The sequence below is a fragment of the Protopterus annectens genome, chromosome 1.part1 (assembly GCF_019279795.1).
Source record: "Protopterus annectens isolate FY-2018-M chromosome 1.part1, PAN1.0, whole genome shotgun sequence".
Taxonomy (NCBI): domain Eukaryota; kingdom Metazoa; phylum Chordata; order Ceratodontiformes; family Protopteridae; genus Protopterus; species Protopterus annectens.
The window spans coordinates 1,036,075,586-1,036,100,108 of NC_056726.1; the positions used below are offsets into that span (position 1 = coordinate 1,036,075,586).

Sequence of the window (24,523 nt, forward strand, 5' to 3'; positions counted from 1 at the left end):
TTGAGCAGTAGTTTTATTTGGTGTTCATTTCTTCTTGGAGTTCATGTTGGACACAGCCCAGGACACCATCTGGTCCCATTGATGCTGTGTGTTTTGCTTTGGAGACTCTGGCTGTTACCTGAGCATTTGCAATGTCAGGGGGCCAGCACTCTACTGGGATAGATATTTGGCCTTTTGGTGGGGGGGGGGATTTTTCACTGAACCTGTCAGGTCGGATGTTGGCAATGTGTGTGGGTTTAGTGTATTATTTGTCATTTTGGACTAATTCTGAGCATATCTGTGAATTCCCACCCAGGTTCCTACCATCAGTTAAGAAAGCCTTGTGATTATCCTTAGTGTCCTGTGCAATTTTTATCTTGTAGCTGGCCTTAGAGGATTTTATGTGTGGCTATAATTTTTTGTCATAATACTGATCAGAGATGACTTCCCTTTTTTGGTTTTGCTCAATCATGTAGTAGCTTCCTCCTTCTCTTGCATGGTTTGGTAATGGCTGGGGTACACCAGGCCGGATGCCTGCATTTGGAGGATTGGGTCTTGGTTTTATTTGGGATTGCATAATCCATGCATTCCTGAAGGTGTTCATAGAATGCATTTATATAGGGTTCTGCGGTCTGGGCCATATTTTCCACAGGCACAAGGGCTTTAATGGATTCCACCTCAGTTTGGAGGAGTGCAAAATTTGCCTTACACATGTTTTTCACTGTGGTTTTCTGGCCAGGGACTGGGGTCGGGATGTGAATATCCAGTGAGATTACTCTATGGTCTGATCTTACCAGTGAGGGATACACTTCTCATCTTGGGCATAGAGTCCCCATGTTGGTGATTATCACGTCCAGTATGCTTACCCTCTTGTGGGAGTGGTAAGTTGTTCCATAGTATTTTGGTTTATGAATTCTAGGAACCTTTGGCCTAGGGTGTTGGAGCTAGAATAATGCTCCCAGTCTATGTTTGGGTAGTTGCAGTCACCCAATATAATGTTGTTTAGAGAGACCTTCATATTTTTATGTGTTCTCAAGTAGGCCAAGTGCAGTTCATGGATTTAGGAGGGTGGTCTGTAGCAAGCTACAAACTGGGAGGCAGTTTTAGCCACTGTTACTTGCCTGTGGATAGTCCGTGCTGCTTCTTGCTGTGGCACCAACCTGTGGGTGTGGTTATCCTTGACAATTATTGATAGTCACCCTCCTTTTGTAGTTTGTTCCATGTTTTGGGGCTTTAAAGCATGGTATGAGGTGTAATCTGGTAGTGTTAGGGTGCTCTTGTGAACCTTGAACCAGGTTTCTGTTACTGCACAGATATCAACATTCTCCATGCTGAGGAGAGTTTGGACTGCATGCATCTTGCAGTTTAGACTTCTGGCATTGGGTAGCATTACTTCTAGTTTCTTATCCCTTGTGATACCTATGGAGGTGGGTTTGTGTTTTGAGCGCCTTACCTATTCAAGGCACTATGGGCATGACAACAGCCTTTGCCAGTATCCAAAAGGCCAGGGGTGATACGTGCAAGCTATCCCTAGTGGGTGGAGCATCGTGTCTTGCTCAGCTTGTCATCCCAGGCTGACAGGCACTGGATCCCCTCTGACTAACAGCAATACTTAAGCCAATTGTTGTAATTGATCATCTTGTCTTTATATTGTGGCATCATGCTTGGTGAGGGTAGAATGTTTGTCAGGGGCATCAAGTTTGCATATACTACATGGTGTTACATTGCTTAACACATGGCAATCATGCCTCAGGTGGTGCTGCAGGGCTGCCTATGTTGGATGCACATACTACACTCCCTGTACATGTTTGAAAGCAGGTTGTGTCAACTTAGGCATACCTTTTACTATATGTGTGAGTCAGAGAGAGGTATCATTTCCAGGGTTCCTACTGAGCCAGTGTATGTGCTATGTGTTGCCTCTTTGCCAAGGCCAAGGCATACTGGGAACTCCTCCTTCTGCCCACTGGGGCAGGCTCAGGTTGTTCCTCCTCCGAGTCACGCTCTGCCTGTGATGGCCTTGGCAATGGTGGGGGGCTGTTTGGCCCGGGCCTATGCTGGTCCTGTTGCAGCTGTTTTCACAGAATCATATTATGTAGCATAGCACATACCATGACAATTTGGGTACATGTAGTTGGTGAGTACTGCAAGGCTCCACCAGATGTGTCCAGGCACTGGAACCATGACTTGAGCAGCCCAAACACACGCTCAGTTACATTACGTGTTTGTGCGTGTGTCTCATTATGGCATTTCTGTTCAGGTGTGTGTGCGTTTCTAATGGGTGTCATCAGCCACAGCTCCAGTGCATAGCCAGCATCCCCCAGTAGGTGACCATGTGGGATGTCCCCATTGGCAAATGTCTGGTACAGCTGCATCAGATGCCAGATATGAGAATCATGGTAGCTTCCAGGGCAGCCAGCACACACATTCATTATTATGCCCTGGGCATCACACATGACCTGGCAGTTGATGGAGGGGAAGCCCTTGCGGTTAATGTAGGCCCTACCCCGCTCACCGGCTGGTGCTTTGATGCATATATGCGTGCAGTCTATTGCACCCACTACCTCAGGGTATTCTGCTATTTGCTGGAAGAGATGCATATTGCTGGCCAATACCTCACGGGAATTGGGGAAATATACATGGTCAGCGACATGTGTTGACATGGCATCCAGGAACTGGTGCAGTACCCTGGATGCTGATGCCTGTGATATCCCCATCATATCACCAGTTGGTCTCTGGAAGGTACCTGTTGCTAGTATTCTTAGGCCAACAAATACCTTGGTTTCCATTGGGATGGGTTCCCCTCTGTTGGTTTTGTGTGTGAGGCGTGGCCTGCACAGCTCAAAAATTTGCTGTAGGAGGTCTCTGTCCACTCTATAGCGCTCCACTATCTCCAGCTCATGTAACCCCTGGTAGGTGACCCTGGGCCTGTACACTCTTCTCCGTCTCCTTACTGTGGGTTGTCTGGCAGCATTTGCATTGTCACCACCCTCAGCATGTTGCATATGTCACCTTATAACAGCTATGGCAGCCCCTAGCATTTTTTGTCTGAGTGAAGCTTTTTCAGTTTTCACTTCTAATAGCTTACTCCAGTGTTACAGTGTCTCTTGAGAGAAACATACTGCACTGTTGTTTACAGCGTTTTAAGTGTTGGGCTGGGCTACTGTTCTGCCTGTGTAATTGCCTGCTTCTGATTGTTTTCACCTGTTAACTCTGCTAGTATTCCCTGGTAGCTTCCTACAATTTCTTCTGCTTCCCTTTTCCTTTCTGTTTCCTCGGGGGGGGGGGGGGTGTGATGCACAAACAAGCGCAAACATGCTCACAGCAGCTAACACGCACGCACACATGCTTAGACGGACTAAAACTTGCTTATTCGGGTTAAAACGAGCGTACACCAGCGCAAATGAGTGTACAGCTCTTTAAACAAGCTTCTACGTGCTTACTCCAGCTTAAACGCGTGCACCCTATCTTACTCGGGCCTCCGAGTGCACACACGCACGCATGCACGTCCAGCAAGAAACTTTGGTGTTATCCACAGTGTACACCTTCCATTTCTTGGTTTTCCCATGTCTACTTCTTGACACATCTCTTTTCATGATGCGTGACTGACAGCTTTCATATGCCACTCTGCTCCACTGAGCTGCATTTCTTTCATACATACCCCCCTGTGATGTCACCTATCTCTTACTCTGTTACTCCCCCTTATCCTACTCCTACACTCCAGGGATTGTGCTCATTTGCTATGTAAAAGTGCGATTCACTATCCTAACACTCATTTACATAGGATTACCTACTAATGCTTAGTTACATGTCTTACACTGAGCTTCCCCCCTTAGCAACCCCTAGTCGGTGGCCTTGTTGTTTTCAGCCTGCTATTCCCTTACATTGTCAATTCATGGTTTGCATAAAACCCATGTTTGTGGTTTTTAAATTTTATTTTTCTGTTTTTCACAGCGCAGCCCATTTGCATGGTGCTGCACTATGTTTAAACAAAAAAAAACATTTTTATTTTAATTTTACATGGGGGTATGTTGCCAGTGGCCACATATTTGGCCATTGACATGCTTCCTGGAACATATGCAACCTTTATTTGCAGCTGACAAGGCTCCATTGTGCTATTTGCAGAATGGTACTCAGTTGTCAACTGAGTACATTTCTGCAGATAACACGGCTCTTACACGGACAGGTTTGTGCTTCCTGGATCGCAAAATTTCCTCATTTGCATGCCTTTCGGCTGCAAGTGAGGTAATTTGCATATCCAAGCCCTGTCCTTGTAAGAGCCGTTTTAGGAGCTCTCTTACATGCCCCTACAGGCTGTTCGTGGATCGCTCGTCGGACATGATGGCTGCACGGAGCCTTACACTACTCTTAGACTCTGTGCAAGCCATCGTGAATCCTGCCCTTTCTTGGTCTGTACCCTGCCTTTATTTGACATAGGCCTTGGTGGAGCAGTGTACTTACACAGTATACAAACTGCAATAAATAAATAAATGAATGAATAAGTAAATTAGTGAATTAATTTGTCCCTAGCAGTTTAACATTTTTATTTGTAGGGAATAGACGCATAAAATAAAATGCTCCTTGTACTGCATTATAAATATTTTTTTGAGTTGCATTTTGTCACTGGAAACATATGCTCTGTTCCTGTTTAACAGTGAACGAGTTCAATTAAATCTGGTCTGTGGCGCCATATGAAAGTGTGATGAGAATTTTATTTTATGATAGGTACAGACAGTGGATTACTCCCAATAAGCCACTATGATATGAAAATATGAAGACTGATATAACCTAGAACAGTTTTTCTTTAGCATTTCAGCAATTTCTACTTTGTAAATAGAAAGGACTCTGAACAAAGGTATATTTTGTTGCACAGCATTTGAAGAGAGGGTTTATTTGAAGCTGTATGATTAGTTTTTAACAGCAACATGAAATAAAACCTTTCTTCATGCCTCACTACAGGTTAGTTACACATCGGTAAAAACTATGAAGTGAATGTTGTTAAAATGACTGTGAATGTAGAAGTTTAAAAGACATTCCACAAAAATACCTTTGCACTTAACTCCAGCATCTTCACCATGGCTGCAGTCATGCACCTTCCATCCCCTGGAATAGCAGTACTTCAGTGGAAAAGGAAATCCCAGGCAGGTGACTTCATCCAGCATTATTGGTCCAGTTCCTTTTCCATAATAAGCATTTCCTGGAGCTGAAACAGCATCTCCACATCCTATCTGTTTACAGACCACAGTAGCTTCATCCATTCCCCAGTTATCATCACACACTGTGCCCCATTCATTGTCATGATAGATCTCCACTCTGCCAGCACACGAATTAGAGCCATTTACTAACCGTAGTTCCACTGAAACAAAAAAGAAAATGTATGAAAATCTTTGAAACCAGTATGTATAGTCATCATTACCCAACTACATTTGGAATTTGAATGCCTATTTCTTGAAAAGTACAAATCTGTGTCAATCTGTCAAGAAACAAACAAAAAGTATTAATAATAATTGAGATTTATGCAGCAACCATATTACAATTATTTTACTCTGGATAAAGGAGCAGGAAAGCTTTCATTGGAGTCAGATAAGTCTTTTATTCAGACATCATGCCACCAGGCTTAAAAATAAACTACTGACTGGTATGCAATCACTAGTGTGCATTTTCTGGCTTTTGCATTTAAAGACCAAGATTACAGAATATCCTTGGTGATTCTTCATTTACCATGATGTAGGCATCTCTGATTTTCTGATTTAGCATATATCTGTGTTTATATCTGTATAGCTATATATATATATATCTATCTATATATATATATATATATATATATATATATATATATATATATATATATATATATACATATATAAATATATATATATGTGTGTGTGTGTGTGCAGGCACACACACACACACACACACACACACACACACACACACACACTCACACACTCACACACACACACAGATATATATATATCTGCTCAGCTTTAATAATTGGCTTAAACTATGGTGTCATTCAAGGGGGATCCAATGTCTGTCTGCCTGGGATGACATGCTGGACAAGCCACGCTGCTTTTCAAGGGACGGCTTGCACCTGTCACCCCTGGGCTTCCGGATTTTGGCTAAGGCCCTTGCCACCCCCATTGTGCCTTTTTCAGGCAAGGCTCAAATTCTAAACCTACCACCCTAGAACACAAAAAAGGAAGAAAACTAAGGGTAATGCTGCTCAATGCCAGAAGTCTCAACCTCAAGATGCACGCACTCAAAGCCCTTCTCAATATGGAGAACATCGATGTCTGTGCTGTGACTGAAACCTGGTTCAAGGCTCCTGAGAGCACCCTGGCACTATCAGGTTTTACCTCATATCATGCGTTCCGGCCCCAAAATCCAGACAACACCAAGAAAGGAGGGGGGGTGTCCATATTCATCAAGGACACCCTCACCTCAAGGTTGGTGGCAACGCATGATGCATCGGAGACCATCCAGGTGCAATTAACCATAGGCAAGACTGCTCTGCAGTTTGTAGCATGTTACAGGCCACCCTCTCAAACTCAGGAACCTCACACAGCTTTCCTGAAAACACTGGAGGGGATAAATGTATCTCCAAACACCATCATACTGGGTGATTTCAACTATCCAAATATAGTCTGGAATCACTACTCAAGCCCCAACACTCTAGCCCAAAGGTTCCTAGAGTTCATAAACTCAAATGCCATGGAACAACTAGTCACCATCCCCACAAGAGGAGAAAACATACTAGATCTCATCATCACGAACATGGGGTCACAATGTTCAACACCAGAAGTATACCCATCATTGGTGAGATCAGATCATAATCTAATCTCACTGGAAGTCCACATCCTGCCCCCACCCCAGATAAAAAAGACCACAGTGAAGAACTTCTCAAAAGCTGACTTCACACTTCTAAAGACTGGTGTGGTCTCTTTCAAGGCCCCCGAGCCAGCGGAAACCATTACTCAAACTGCTGAATCACTTACAAATGCCTTCTACCAGCACCTCCAGGACTGCATGGATCAGGCAATCCCAAACAAAACAAAGACTCTTTGTACCAAAGGCAAGCGTCCAGTCTGGTGGACCCCAGCCATAAACAAGCTCTACAACAAAAGGAAGAAGCTACTACAAGATAGAGCAAAATCCGTAAAAGGGAAGACACCCTTGATCATTATAAGTAAAAAACTGAGATCTCTCATAAAATCATCCAAGGCAAATTTTGAGAGAAAAATTGCTAAGGACTCAAAAGACAATCATAAGGCCTTTTTTAGCTATGTTAGAAACCTGGGAGGAAACTCCCAGATATGCTCAGAATTAGTTCAAAATGATGTAAAAATCACTGAACCTACAGACATTGCCAACATACTGGCTGACAGGTTCAGTGCAAATCCCCCCCCCCTCCCCACCCAAAAGGAGAGATATCTATACCAGAGGATTGTAGCCCCCCAAACATCTCAAATGCTCAGGTGAGAACTGCTCTCTCCAAGGTGAAAAACACAGCATCCATGGGACCAGATGGTGTCCCCGGTTGTGTGCTCCACGAACTCAATGAGGAATTAAACCCACAGTTAGGGCAGCTGTTTAATCTTAGCCTCACCTCAGGATACGTACCCAAGGAGTGGCGTACGGCAACGGTGGTCCCACTTCACAAAGGAGGTGCCTCCACCGACCCCGGAAACTGCCGTCCCATCAGCTTGACAAGCCTGGTCTGCAAAGCTATGGAGAGGATCATAATGGAACTCATAAATAAAGACATAGGGGACTTGCAGACTTTGGATCCAACCCAGTTTGGCTTTGTCAAGGGCAGATCATGCCTTTTAAACTTGGTTGACTTTTTTGAAACAGTCACCAAGGCCATTGACGAGGGCAAGGCAGTCCACACAGCCTACCTTGACCTGGCAAAGGCTTTCGACACAATACCCCACTCGGGTATCATTGAAAAACTCACCAGCTTAAATGTAAACCCATACGTCACAAGATGGGTTGCAAACTGGCTAAGTGACAGAACCCACAGGGTCAGAGTTGCTGGCACCATGTCAGACTCCAAGCCTGTCACAAGTGGTGTCCCACAGGGCTCAGTCCTGGGCCCACTTTTGTTCGGCATCTACTTTTCAGAAGTACAAGCAAACACAGGAGGATTATGGCTGACAAAGTTTGCAGATGACTGCAAACTGGGCAGCATAGTTGAAAACCCATCTGACACAGACATCCTTCAGAAGGGTCTCATAGAAATGGATAACTGGTGCCAGAGCCATGGCCTAAAGTTAAATGCTAAAAAATGCATAGTCATACCCTTCGGGTAAAACAAGGTTTCCCCTAGTTACCATATAGGTGGCAATCCACTAAGCACAGAAGAGGTTATCAGGGATCTGGGGAACCAGGATGACAGTAACCTTTCGTTTGACACTCACGTTGCCAAAGTAGTTAGGAAGACCTTCTACATTGCCCACCTGATCATGAAGGGATTCACATCTAGATCAAGGGAGGTCATCGTTCCCCTGTACTCATCACTCATCAGACCAATGATTGAGTACAATGCCCCATTCGGAATGTATCTGACCCGACACCTGCAGCAATTGGAAAGGCCCCAAAAGTTCCTCACCAAAAGGATAAAGGGTCTCAAATATATGTCTTATGCTGCCTGACTGAAGGAACTCCAGCTCTATTCAGTCGCTTACTGTCTGCTCAGAGGTGACCTGTGCCTGACATACAAGGCCATGTCCAACCCAAAATTAATGAACATGCTTCACCTCAAAAAATCTAAATCCATCAAACCTACAAGGGCAAGAGACTTAAACCTCAACACGGCTATTAATAGGACATGCTGGAGGGACAGATTCATCACCCAGAGACTCCCTATGCTGTGGAACAAAATCCCGGTACATGTGAGGCAGAGCACCTCGCTGGCTTTGTTCAAGAGAAATCTTGACCAATGGATGAGAGATCGCAGGTATACCCCAGGGATAACCTCAGTGTCACTGCTTGACAGAGGCACAGCAAAATAATGGGCATAGTACCCTTCAAACTAAAGGGGTGGCGGAAGCCACAAAACTCTAGGCTAGGCTTATAAATGCCCTAGGGCAGATAGCCTAGTATGAACCTATGAACCTATGAACCTATATATATATATATATATATATATATATATATATATATATATATATATATAGGGATCTATCTGAGTTCATCGACAATTTAAAATACTGAAAACGAATTAACCGACACCAAAACAACGAAACTCATTTAACCGACACCAGAAGATCGACAGTTCACAAACACGACATCGCATACACCCGACACAACATACCAACAAACAAAACACATCCCCTATCCAACACTCACACACACAACACAAGCACACCAAAATCCTGACAAACAAACACTAACCCATACATACACAACTATCCACAACCCTGACCCAAACCCTTACCCTAAGGTCCGTCACTATCGCACACTCACCTAACCCGCCTAACCCTAACTCACTTATCCCACCCCTACCCTACAAAACACCAACATCAAACTTACCTTACTCACACTCACCTAACCCCTAACCCTAACTCACTTATCCCACCCTACCCTACAAAACACCAACATCGCACACTTACCTTACTCGCACACTCACCTAACCCAGCCTAACCCTAACTCACTTATCCCACCCCTACCCCTACTAAACACCAGCATCGCACACTTACCTTACTGACCCTATCGTCCGTCACTACCGCAGACTTACATATCCTTACCCCATCGCAGCTTCTCAGCGTCGGTGTCTTCCTCCGTCGGTCTTCTGCCTCGATCTTCTGGCGTCGGTGGCGTGACTTTTGACATTCTCGTGTCGGTTAATCCGTTTTCGGTATTTTAAAATGTCGATGAACTCAGATAGACCCATATATATATATATATATATATATATATATATATATATATATATATATATATATATATATATATATATATATTTATATATATATATATATATATATATATAGATATATATATATATTTATATATATATATATATATAGATATAGATATGTATGTGTCTGTGTGTATAGCTGGTAGAATGGAGTAGTTGACCTTTTCATTGGTCTATGTTGAGAGAAATGTTTGTATTTTGACTACTTTATTGTGATAGAAATTGTGAGTATTAATCAGAAAAGTATTGAACATTAGTCTTGGAATTACAGTACTCAAACTTTATGAGAGAAATACAGCTAAAATATGTTGTATGTGGTCATTAGAATAAAGCAAAGGGAACTAGCATGTAATAAAAATTATAATTTATAAGTTTATACTTGTACAAACAGCTTGATAACATTACATATTGTTATAAAATGAAAAGATAGATATATTGGTAAATAACTTAATAACAGGCAATTACCAAAAAAGTAAAAAGAAAAGGACGTCTTCTTAACATTTTGCATTAACAGCATAGCTCTGGTGTGCAATATATGCCTTATTGCAGAATGTAACAGTATATATTTATCAAATGGTCACTTATTTAATGTTCAGTGAGCTTCATAAAGTGAAGCTGGGGGGATAATTCTGATTATCACTGACTCTCGTGGATCAACATTAGAAGTCAGTGACTCTCCCACAGTGGCTTACACTAATCTCAGTTTTTATGAGATCTAGCATTCATCACACTTAATAATGAGGAGGTTCATAAGTAAGAACTAGGCTAACTGCCCTTGTGAGCCATTTTAAGCCTAGCTAATTTCTCTTTCAAAGGTGAAAATCAAACCCTATACCTTCTGTCTCTGAGGTAAATACACTAACTATTATGCCAACCCCAAACCTGTTGGGGTGGTACCCTGCATTATTTACAAGTTAGTTTTATTTTCCATGTAGCCACTGAATCTCATAGTGACTGAATCTGATCACTCTTCTGATGTGATTTTTAGAAACATTACTTATGGCCAAGAACACTTCAGCAGTGGCAGCATGTACAGTGCCAGGCTTTTTTCTGAAGAGGATCCTACTAAACCTAATGCACTGTGATAGGATAGTGGTATGCATAGGAGCGTGAATGTCAGTGTCATAGCACACGGAACCTAACAGTTCTGATGTAGTAGAATGAATATAAACATGGGAGTGAGGGTGTCACTGTGAAACCATAGATCCTAATATGTCTGACATGACAGGACTGACTAAATGTATAAATGTGAGTCTACAAGTCACTGCAATCCTATGGATCTTAAAAAGAAACAATCAAAGGTCACTCGTGGGAGGGGACTCTGTTATCCCCAATTCAGCCAGATTATATACAGGGAGTATGCATAAGGTCAAACTGAAATTCCAACACAGGATTGTCAAGAGTACAAGTATTTAGATCAATACCTTCAAGTAAAGAATTTTATTTCTAAAAACAAATCCAGTTCCAAATCCTTCTTCATCAAAAAAGTGACTGAACCTAGATTCCTTTATAGGCTTCATTGGGAATTTAGATATAGTTGGATTGCCCAGGGGTACACATAGTGTAGGGGTCACTATAATCCTACGGATCCTTAAATCTGTGATGTAGCAGCACTGACTAGAGAACACATGGCAGTGTAGGGCTCACTATAATCTCATGGATCTTTACAGCTGTGATGTAGAAGGACTGACCAGAGGTAAACATGGCAATGCAGAGTCACTATAATCCCATGGATCCTTACAGCTGTGATGTAGTAGGACTGACCAGAGGTACATGTGACAATATAGGGCTCCCTATAATCATATGGATCCTTACAGCTGTGATGTAGTAGGACTGACCAGGGGTACACGTGACAATGTAGGTGTCACTATAATCCCATTGATCCTTACAGCTGTGATGTAGTAGGACTTACCAGAGGTACACATGACAAAGTAGGGGTTACTATAATGCCATGGATCCTTACAGCTGTGATGTAGTAGGACTGACCAGGGTGCACATGGCAGTGTAGGGATCACTATAATCCCGTGGATTTTTACAGCTGTGATGTAGTAGGACTGACCAGAGGTACTTGTGACAATGTTGGGGTCACTATAATTCCATGGATCCTTACAGCTGTGATGTAGTAGGACTGGCCAGGGGTACACATGGCAGTATTTGGGTCACTGTATTCCCATGGATCCTTACAGCTCTGATGTAACAGGACTGACCAGGGGTACACATGAGAGTGTAGCGATCACTGAAATCCATTGGATCCTTACAGCTGTGATGTAGTAGGACTAACCAAGGGTACACATGGCAGTGTAGGGGTCACTATAATCTCATAGACCCTTACACCTGTGATGTAGTAGGACTAACTAGGGGTACCCTTGGTAATGTAGGATCACAGTAATCCCACGGATTGTTACAGCTGTCATGTACTAGGACTGACCGGGGCTACATATGGCAGTGTAAGGGTCACTGTCATCCCATTGATCCTTACAGCTAAAATGTAGTAGGACTGAACAGGGGTACATATGGCAGTGTAAGGGTCAGGATCCTTACAGCTGGAATGCAGTAGGACTAATGAAGGGTAAACATGGCAGTTTAGGGGCCACTGTAATCCCATGGATCATTACAGATGTGAAAAAGTAGGACTGACCAGGGGCACACGTGGCAGTGTAGGGGCCACTATAATCCCAAGTTTCCTTACAGCTGTGATATAGTAGGACTGACCAAGAGTACACATGGCAGTGTAGGGGGTCACTATAATCCCATGTAACCTTATAGCTGTGATGTAGCAGGACTGACCAGGTGTGCACGTGGCAATGCAGGGGTCACTATAATCCCATGAATCTTTACATGTGTGATGTAGTCGGACTGCCTAGCATTACATAGGGCAGTGTAGGGATCACTATAATCCCATGGATCCTTACAGCTGTGATGTAGCAGGGATAAACATGTGAATGTGGAAGTCACTATACTCCCAAGGATCCTTACAGTTGTGATGTAGTAGGTCTGACTAGGGGTACACATGGCAGTGTATGGGTCGCTAACCTCCCATGGATCCTTACAGCTCTGATGTAGTAGGACTGCCCAGAGGTACAGATGGCAGTCCCATGAATCCTTACAGCTGTGATGCTGTACGACTGATCAGTGGCACACATGGCAGTATAGGGATCACTGACATCCCATGAATCCTTACAGAGGTGATGTAATAGGACTGACCAGGAGACAAGGTGATGTAGGGGTCACTATAATCCCATGGATCCTTACAGCTGTGGTCTACAAAGAAGGGCCAGGGGTACACGTGGCAGTGTAGGGTTTAATGTAATCCCATTCATCCTTATAGCTGTGATGTAGTAAGACAGATGAGGGGTACATATGGCAGTGTAGGGGTCACTATAATTCTATGGATCCTTGCAGCTGTGATGCAGTAGGACTGAGCCAGGGTATACATGGCAGTGTAGGGTTCACTATAATCCCATGGATCATTACAGATCTGATGTTGTAAGACTGCCTAGGGCTACACATGGCAGTGTAGGGGTCACAATAATCCCATGGATCCTTACAGCTGTGATATAGTAGGACTGATGGATCCTTATAGCTGTGATGTAGTAGTACTGACCAGGGGGACACATGGTAGTGTAGGCATCACCATAATTCCATGGATCGTTACAGCTGTGATATAGTAGGACTGACAAGGAGTACACATGGCAGTATAGGGGTCACTGTAATCCCATGGATCCTTACAGCTGTGATGTAGTAGGACAGACCAGAGGTACACATGGCAGTGTAGGGTCACTATAATAACATGGACCCTTACAGCTGTCATGTAGTAGGACTGACTAGGGGTACCCATGGTAGTGTAGGGTCAGTATACTCCCATGGATCGTTACAGCTGTGATGCACTAGGACTGACCAAGGGTACACGTGGTACCATTGATGCTTACAGATGTGATCTAGTAGGACTGACCAGGGGTACACATGGCAGTGCAGGGATCACTGTAATCCCATGTATCCTTACAGCTGTGATGCAGTAGGACTGACCAGGGATACACATTTGATAGGGGAAGTCCATACATTCACATGTTTCTGTACAGTTGTGATGTAGTAGGATGGATGAGGGGTACACTGGCAGTGTAGGGGTCAGGGTAATCCCATGGATCTTTACAGAGGTGATGTAGTAGGACTAACCAGGAGTACACAAGGCAATGTTGGGGTCACTATAATCCCATCGATTCTTACAGCTATGATGTAGTAGGACTGCCTACGTGTACACATGGCAGTGTAGGGGTTACTATAATCCCATGGATTTTTATAGCCCTGATGTAGTAGGACTGACAAGGGGTACACATGGCAGTGTAGGAATCACTATAATCCCATGGATTCTCACAGCTGTGATGTACTATGACTGACCAGGGGTACACGTGGCAGTGTAGGAGTTAATGTAATCCCATTCATCCTTACAGCTGTGATGTAGTAGGCCTGAACAGGGGTACATATGGCAATGCAAGAGTCACTATAATCTCATGGATCCTTACAGCTGTGATCTACAAGAAAGGACCAGGGTGCACATGGCAGTGTAGGGGTTAATGTAATCCCATGCATCCTTATAGCTGTGATGTAGTAAGACAGATGAGGTGTACATATGGCACTGTAGGTGGCACTATATTCTATGGATCCTTACAGCTGTGATGCAGTAGGACTGACCAGGGGTATACATGGCAGTGTAGGGTTCACTATAATCCTATGGATCATTACAGGTCTGATGTAGTAAGACTGTCTAGGGGTACACAGGACAGTATAGGGTTCACAATAATCTCATGAATCCTTACAGCTGTGATGTAGTAGAGCTACCTATAGGAAGACATGGCACTGTAGGGGTCAGTATAATCCCATGATTTGTTACAGCTCAGATGTAGTAGAACTCATCACAGGTACACATGACAGTGTAGGGGGTCACTATAATCCTATGGATCCTTACAGCTGTGATATAGTAGGACATATGGATCCTTATAGCTGTGATGTAGTAGGACTGACCAGGGGGATACATGGTAGTGTAGGTGTCACTATAATCCCATGGATCCTTACAGTTGTGATTTTGTAGGACAGACCAGGGTACACATGGCAGAGTAGGATCACTATAATAACATGGACCTTTACAGCTGTCATAGTAGGACTGACTAGGGGTATCCATGGTAGTGTAGGGTCAGTATACTCCCATGGATCATTACAGCTGTGATGCACTAGGACTGACCAGGGGTACACATGCCAGTGAGGAGGGTCACTCTAATACCATGGATGCTTACAGCTGTAATTTAGTAAGACTGACCAGGGGTACACATGACAGTGCAAGGATCACTGTAATCCCATGGATCCTTACAGCTGTGATGTAGTACAACTAACTACAGGTACACATGGCAGTGTAGGGGTCATAATAATGCCATGGATCCTTACAGCTGTGATGCAGTACAACTAACTACAGGTACACATGGCAATGTAGGTGTCATAATAATGCCATGGATCCTTACAGCTGTGATGCAGTACAACTAACTACAGGTACACATGGCAATGTAGGTGTCATACTAATGCCATGGATCCTTACAGCTGTGATGCAGTACAACTAACTACAGGTACACATGGCAATGTAGGTGTCATAATAATGCCATGGATCCTTACAGCTGTGATGCAGTACAACTAACTACAGGTACACATGGCAATGTAGGTGTCATAATAATGCCATGGATCCTTACAGCTGTGACACAGTAGGACTGACCAGGAATGCACATTTCAGAGTGGACGTCAATATAGTTACACATTTTCGTACAGTTGTGATGTAGTAGGACTGACCAGGAATACACAACGAAATAAAGGGGTCACTATAATCCCATGGATTCTTACAGCTGTGATGTAGTAGGACTGCCTCGGTGTACATATGGCAGTGTAGGGGTTACTATAATCCTATGGATCCTTACAGCCCTGATGTAGTAGGACTGACCAGGGGTACACATGGCAGTGTAGGGCTCACTATAATCCCATGGATCCTTACTGCTGTGATGTACTAGGACTCACCAGGGGTCCATGAGGAGTGTAGGCATTAATGTAATCCCATTCATCCTTACAGCTCTTGTGTAGTAGACTGAACAGGTGCATATATGCCAATGCAGGGGTCACTATAATCCCATGGATCCTTAAAACTGTGATCTACAAGGAAGGACTAGGGTTACAGGTGGCAGGATAGGGGTTAATGTAATCTCATTCATCCTTATAGCTGTGATGTAGTAAGACAGATGAGGGGTACATATGGCAGTGTAGGGGTCAATATAATCCTATGGATCCTTGCAGCTGTGATGTAGTAGGACTGACCAGGGGTATGCATGGCAGTGTAGGGTTCACTATAATCCCATGGGTCCTTAAAGGTCTGATGTAGTAACACTGCCTAGGGGTACACATGGCAGTATAGGGGTCACAATCCCAAGGATCTTTACAGCTGTGATGTAGTAGGGCAGCCTAGGGGAAGACATGGCACTGTAGGGGTGAGTATAATCCTATAATTCATTACAGCTCTGATGTAGTAGAAATCACCAGGGGTAAACATGACAGTGTAGGGGTCACTATCATTCCATGGATCCTTACAGCTGTGATCTAGTAGGACTGATGGATCCTTCTAGCTGTGATGTGGTAGGACTGACCAGGGTACAGATAGTACTGTATGTTCTCACTATAATCCCATGGAACCATGCAGCTGTGATGTAGTAGGACAGACCAGGGGTACACATGGCAGTGTAGGGTCACTATAATCACATGAACCTTTACAGCTGTAAAGAAGAAGGACTGACTAGGGGTACACATGGCAGTGTAGGGTCACTATAATCACATGAACCTTTACAGCTGTAAAGAAGAAGGACTGTCTAGGGGTACCCATGGTTTTGTAGGCTCAGTATAATCCCATGGATCGTTACAGCTGTGATGCACTAGGACTGACTAGGAGAAGACAGTGTAGGGGGTCACTCTAATACCATTGATGCTTACAGCTGTGATGTAGTAGGACTGGTCAGGGTTACACATGGCAGAGTAGGGATCACTGAAATCCCATTGATCTATACATGTGTGATGTAGTAAAACTGACCAGGGGTACACATGGTAGTGTAGGAGTCACTATCATCCCATGGATCCTTTTAGCTGTGATATAGTTGGACTGACCAGGAGTACACTTGGCAGTGTAGGGGTCACTGTAATTTTATAGATCCTTACAGTTGTAATGTAGCAGAATGACCAGGGGTACACATGGTAGTGTAGGGGTCATGGTTATCCCATTGATCCTTTTAGCTGTGATATAGTAGGGCTGACCAGATGTACCTATGGCAGTGTAGGAGTCACTGTAATCTTATGGATCCTTACAACTGTGATGCCATAGAACTGACCTGAGCTACACATGGCAGTGTAGGGATCACTGAAATCCCATGGAACTTTAAAGGGGTGATGTAGTAGGACTGACTGGGGATACACAAGGCAATGCAGGGGTCACCATAATCCCATGGATTCTTACAGCTGTGATGTAGTAGGACTGCCTATGTGTACACATGGCAGTGTAGCCTTTAATATAATCCCATGGATACTTACAGTTCTGATGTAGTAGGACTAACAAGGGGTACACATGGCAGTATATGGGTCACTATAATCCCATGGATTCTCACAGCTGTGATGTAGCAGGACTGCCTAGGTGTACACATGGCAGTGTACGGTTCACTATAATCCCAGGTATCCTTTCAGATGTGATGTACTAGGACTGACCAGAGGTACATGTGGCAGTGTAGGAACTGATGTAATCCCATTTAGCCTTACAGCTGTGATGTAGTAGGACTGATCAGGGGTACATATGGCAGTGCAGGGGTCACTCTAATCCCATAGATCCTTAAAACTGTGATCTACAAGGAAGGAACAGGGGTAGACATGGCTGTGTAGGGGTTAATGTAATCCCATTCATCCTTATAGCTGTGATGTAGTAAAACAGATGAGGGGTACATATGTCAGCGTACAGGTCTCTATAATCCTATGGATCCTTGCAGTTGTGATGTACTAGGACTGAACAGGGGTATACATAGCAGTGTAGGGTTCACTATCATCCCATGGATCCTTACAGCTCTGATGTAGTAGGACTGCCTAGGGGTACACATGGCAGTATAGGAGTCACAATAATCCAATGGTTCCTTACAGCTGTGATGTAGTAGGTCTGCCTAGGGGAAGACATGGCACTGTAGTGGTCAGTATAATCCCATGGTTTGTTACAGCTCTGATGTAGTAGAACTTATCAGAGGTCACTTGACAGTGTAGGGGTCACTATATTCCCGTGGATCTTTACAGCTGTGATATAGTTGGACTGATGGATCCTTACAGCTATGGTAAAGTAGGATTTACCATAGGCGTCACTATAATCCCATGGATCCTTATAGCTTTGATGTAGTAGAATTGAACAGGAGTATACATGGCGGTATAGGGGACACTTTAATCTCATGGACCTTACAGCTGTGATGCAGTAGAACAGACCAGGGGTACGCATGGCAGTGTAGGTCACTATAATCACATGGACTCTTACAGCTGTCATGTAGTAGGACTGACTAGGGGTACCCATGGTAGTGTAGGGTCAGTATAATCCCATGGATCGTTACAGCTGTGATGCACTAGGACTGACCAGGGGTACATGTGGCAGTGTAGGGGTCACTCTAATACCATTGACGCTTACACCTGTGATGTAGTAAGACTGACCAGGGGTACACATGGCAGTGCAGGGATCACTGTAATCACACGGATCATTACAGATGTGATATAGTACGACTGACTACAGGTAGACATGGCAGTGTAGGGGTCACTATAATCCCATAGATAACTACAGATGTGATGGTGTAGAACTGACCAGGGATACACATTTGAGTGTGGAACTCAATATAGTCACATGTTTCTGTACAGTTCTGATGTAGTAGGACTGACCATGAGTACACATTGCAGGGTAGGGTTCACTATAATCCCATGGATCCTTACAGCTGTGATGCAGTAGGACTGATCAGGGACACACATATGAATGCGGAAGTCAATATAGTCCCACGATCCTTACAGCTGTGATGTTGTAGGACTTACTAGAGGTAGACGTGGCAGTGTAGGGGTCAGGATAATCCCATGGATCCTTACAGCTGTTCAGTAGTAGGACTGAACAGGGGTACACAATGCAGTGTAGGGATCACTGTAATCCCATTGATCCTTACAGCTATGATGTAGCAGGACTGACCAGGGGTACCCATTGCAGTGTACAGATCACTGAAATCCCATGGATCTATACAGGTGTGATGTAGTAGGACTGACCAGGGTTACACATGGTAGTGTAGGGGTCACTATCATTCCATGGATCCTTATAGCTGTGCTATAGATGGACTGAGCAGGAGTTCACATGGCAGTGTAGGGTTCACTGTAATCTTATTTAACCTTACAGTTGTAATGTAGCAGAATTCACTAGGGGTACATATGGTAGTGCAGGGATCACTGTAATCGCATTGATCCTTAAAGCTATGATGTAGTTGGACTGACCAGGAGTAAACATGATAGTGTAGGGGTCACTGTAATCCTATGGAACCTTACAGTTGTAATGTAGTAGCACTGTCCAATGTTGCACATGGCCGTATAGGGGTCACTTTAATCACATGGATCATTACAGCTGTGATGCAGTAGGACTGACCAGGGTTTAATATGGCAGTGCAGGCAGTGCAGGGATCACTATAATCCCACAGATCCTTAAAGCTGTGATGTAGTAGCACTGACTAGGGTACACATGGCAGTGTAGGGGTCAGTATAATCCCATGGATTCTTAGAACAGTGATGTAGTAGGACTGACTCGGGGTATACATGCCAGTGTAGGAATCATTATAATCTCATTGATTCTTATAGCTATGATGTAGTAGGACTGACCAAGGGACACATGGCAGAGAGCAGGAGTCACTATAATCCTATGGATCATTTCAGCTGTGATGTAGTAGGACTGACCAGGGGTATACATGGCAGTGCAGTGTTCACTATAATCCCATGGATCCTTTCAGATGTGATGTACTAGGACTGACCAGAGGTACATGTGGCAGTATAGGAACTGATGTAATCCCATTCAGCCTTACAGCTGTGATGTAGTAGGACTGACCAGGGGTACATATGGCAGTGCAGGGGTCACTATAATCCCATGGATCCTTAAAACTGTGATCTACAAGGAAGGAACAGGGGTAGACATGGCTGTGTAGGGGTTAATGTAATCCCATTCATCCTTATAGCTGTGATGTAGTAAAACAGATGAGGGGTACATATGTCAGCGTACAGGTTTCTATAATCCTATGGATCCTTGCGGCTGTGATGTACTAGGACTGAACAGGGGTATACATAGCAGTGTAGGGTTCACTATCATCCCATGGATCCTTACAGCTCTGATGTAGTAGGACTGCCTAGGGTTACACATGGCAGTATAGGGGTCACAATAATCCAATGGTTCATTACAGCTGTGATGTAGTAGGTCTGCCTAGGGGAAGACATGGCACTGTAGGGGTCAGTATAATCCCATGGTTTGTTACAGCTCTGACGTAGTAGAACTTATCAGAGGTCACTTGACAGTGTAGGGGTCACTATAATCCCGTGGATCTTTACAGCTGCGATATAGTAGGACTGATGGATCCTTACAGCTATGGTATAGTAGGATTTACCATAGGCGTCACTATAATCCCATGGATCCTTATAGCTTTGATGTAGTAGAATTGAACAGGAGTATACATGGCAGTATAGGGGACACTTTAATCTCATGGACCTTACAGCTGTGATGAAGTAGGACAGACCAGGGGTATGCATGGCAGTGTAGGGTCACTATAATCACATGAACTCTTACAGCTGTCATGTAGTAGGACTGACTAGGGGTACCCATGGTAGTGAAGGGTCAGTATAATCCCTTGGATCAATCAATTCAGCTGTGATGCACTAGGACTGACCAGGGGTACACGTGGCAGTGTAGGGGTCACTCTAATGCCATTGATGCTTACACCTGTGATGTAGTAAAACTGACCAGGGGTACACATGGCAGTGCAGGGATCACTGTAATCACATGGATCATTACAGCTGTGATATAGTACGACTGACTACAGGTACACATGGCAGTGTAGGGTCACTGTAATCCCATACATAACTACAGATGTGATGATGTAGAACTGACCAGGGATACACATTTGAGTGTGGAACTCAATACAGTCACATATTTCTGTACAGTTCTGATGTAGTAGGACTGACCATGGGTACACATTGCAGTGTAGGGTTCACTATAATCCCATGGATCTTTACAGCTGTGATGAATTAAGACTGACCAAGAATACACATAGCACTGTAGGGGTCACTATATTCCCAAGGATTCTTACAGCTGTGATGTAGTAACACTTACTAAAGTACACATGGCAGTGGTACACGTGGCCGTGTAAGGGTTAATGTAATCCCATTCATCCTTATAATTGTGATGTAGTAGGACAGATGAGGGGTACATATGGCAGTGTATGGGTCACTATAATCCTATGGATCATTGCAGCTGTGATGTAGTAGGACTGACCAGGGGTATACATGGCAGTGTAGTGTTCACTATAATCCCATGGATCCTTACAGCTCTGATGTAGTAGGATTACCTAGGGGTACACATGGCAGTATAGGGGCCATAATAATCCCATGGATCTTTACAGCTGTGATGTAGTAGGGTTGCCTAGGGGAAGACATGGCACTGTAGGAGTCAGTATAATCCCATGATTCGTTACAGCTCTGATGTAGTAGAACTCACCAGGGGTACACATGACAGTGTAGGGGTCACTACAATCCCATGGATCCTTACAACTGTGATATAGTAGGACTGATGGAGCCTTATAGCTGTGATGTAATAGGACTGACCAGGGGGACACATGGTAGTGTAGGCATCACTATAATCCCATGGAACCTTATAGCTGTGATGTCCTAGGACTGACTAGGTGTACACATGGCAGTATAGTGGTCCCTGTAATCCCATGGATCCTTACAACTGTGATGTAGTAGAGACAGGGGAACACATGGCAGTGTAGGGTCACTATAATCACATGGACCCTTACAACTGTCATGTAGTAGGACTGACTAGGGGTTCCCGTGGCATTGTAGGGTCAGTATAATCCCATGGATCGTTACAGTTGTGATGCACTAGGACTGAGCAGGGGTACACATGGGCATGTAGGGGACACTCTAATACCACTGCTGCTTACAGCTGTGATGTAGTAGGACTGACCAGTGGTGCACATGGCAACCAGGGATCACTGTAATCACACGGATCCTTACAGCTGTGATGTAGTACAACTGACTACAGGTACACATGGCAGTGTAGGGGTCACTATAATCCCATAGATCTTTACAGCTGTGATGCAGTAGGACTGACCAGGGATACACATTTGAGTATGGAAGTCAATACAGTCACACTTTTATGTATAGTTATGATGTAGTAAGAGTGACCAGGGTTGCACATTGCAGTATAGCGGTCACTATAATCCCATGGATCCTTACAGCTGTGATGCAGTAGGACTGATCAGGGACACACATACGAATGTTGAAGTCAATATAGTCCCATAATCCTTATAGTCGTGATGTATTAGGACTGACTAGAGGTACACATGGCAGTGTAAGGGTCAGGATAATCCAAAGAACCCTTACAGCTGTGAAGTAGTAGGACTGACCAGGGGTACACATTGTATTGTAGAGATCACTGAAATCCCATGGATATATACATGTGTGATGTAGTAGAACTGACCAGGGGTACACATGGTAGTGTAGGGGTCACTATCATCCCATGGATTCTTATAGCTGTGATATAGTTGGACTGACCAAGAGTACACATGGCAGTGTAGGATTCGCTGTAATCTTATGGAACCTTATAGTTGTAATGTAGCAGAACTGACCAGGTGTACACATGGTAGTGTACAGATCACTGTAATTGCACTGATCCTTACAGCTATGATGTAATTGGACTGACCATGAGTACAAATGGCAGTGTAGGGGTCACTGTAATCTTATGGAACCTTACAGTTATAATGTAGCAGAAGTGATTTGGGGTAGACGTGGCAGGGTAGGCATCCGTATAATCCAATTTTTCCTTAAAACTGTGATGTAGTAGCACTGTCCAAGGTTGCACATGGCCGTGTAAGGGTCACTGTAATACCATGGATCATTACAGCTGTGATGCAGTAGGAATGCCTAGGGTACACCAGGCATTGTAGGGGTCAAGATCCTTACAGCTGTGATGCAGTAGGACTGACCAGGGTTTAATATGGCAGTGCAGGGGTCACTATAATCCCAGAGATCCTTAGAGCTGTGATGTAGTAGCACTGACTAGGGTACACATGGCTGTGTAGGGATCAGTATAATCCCATGGATTCTTAGAACAGTGATGTAATAAGACTGACTCGGGGTATATATGGCAGCATAGGCATCATTATCTCATGGATCCTTACAGCTTTGATGTAGTAGGACTGACCAAGGGGGCACATGGCAGAGTAGGGGTCACTATAATCCCATGGATCCTTACAGCTGTGAATAATTAAGACTGACCAAAGGTCCACATGGCACTGTAGGGGTTACTATAATCCCAAGGATTCTTACAGCTGTGATGTAGTAACACTAACTAAAGTGCACATGGCAGTGTAGGGGTCACAGTAATCCCATGGATCATTACAGCTGTGATGTAGTAGGATTGCCTAGGGGTACACATGGCAGTGTAGTGGTCCCTATGATCCCATGGATCCTTACAGCTGTGATGCAGTAGGACTGACCAGGAATACACTTGTGAATGTGGAAGTCAGTACAGCCCCACGGTTCCTTAAAGTTGTGATGTAGAAGGACTGACCAGGGGGTACACATTGCAGTGTAGGGGGTCAATATAATCCCATGGTTCCTTACAGCTGTGAAGCAGTAGGAGCGATCAGGGATACACATATGAATGTGGAATTCAGTATAGTCCCACAGATCCTTACAGCTGCCATGTAGTAGAACTGACCAGGGTTACACATGGCAGTTTAGGCTTCATTATAATCTCATGGATTCTTACAGCTGTGATGTAGTACGACTGACCAAGGGTCACATGGCAGAGTAGGGGTTACTATAATCTCATGGATCCTTACAGCTGTGGTGAAATAAGACTGACCAAGGGTACACATGACAGTGTAGGGCCAGTATAATCCCAAGAATCCTTACTGCTGTGATGAAGTAACATTGACTAAGGTACACATGGCAGTGTAGGGGTCACTTTAATCACATGGATCCTTATAGCTGTGATGCAGCATGACTTACCAGGTGTACACATGGCAGTGTAGGAATCGTCGAAATCCCATGGATCTTTACTGTGATGATGTAGTAGGACTGATCAGGAGTACACAAGGCAAAGTAGGGGTCACTACAATCCCATGGATTCTTACAGCTGTGGTGTAGTAGGACTGCTTAGGTGTACACATGGCAGTGTAGGGGTCACTATAATCCCATGGATCCTTACAGCTCTGATGTAGTAGGACTGACCAGGGGTACACATGGCAGTGTAGGGGTCACTATACCCCATGGATCCTTCAAGTTATGATGTAC

General features: G+C 44.1%; 1 protein-coding gene across 1 annotated transcript in view; it reads right to left on the bottom strand.

The window, feature by feature from the left end:
* LOC122815307 (deleted in malignant brain tumors 1 protein-like) overlaps window positions 1-24,523 on the bottom strand; it is a 567,314-nt gene that overhangs the window by 486,940 nt on the left and 55,851 nt on the right. The window contains 1 exon segment of the mRNA XM_044087692.1: window positions 5,024-5,332. Coding sequence (XP_043943627.1) covers window positions 5,024-5,332 — 309 coding nt within the window.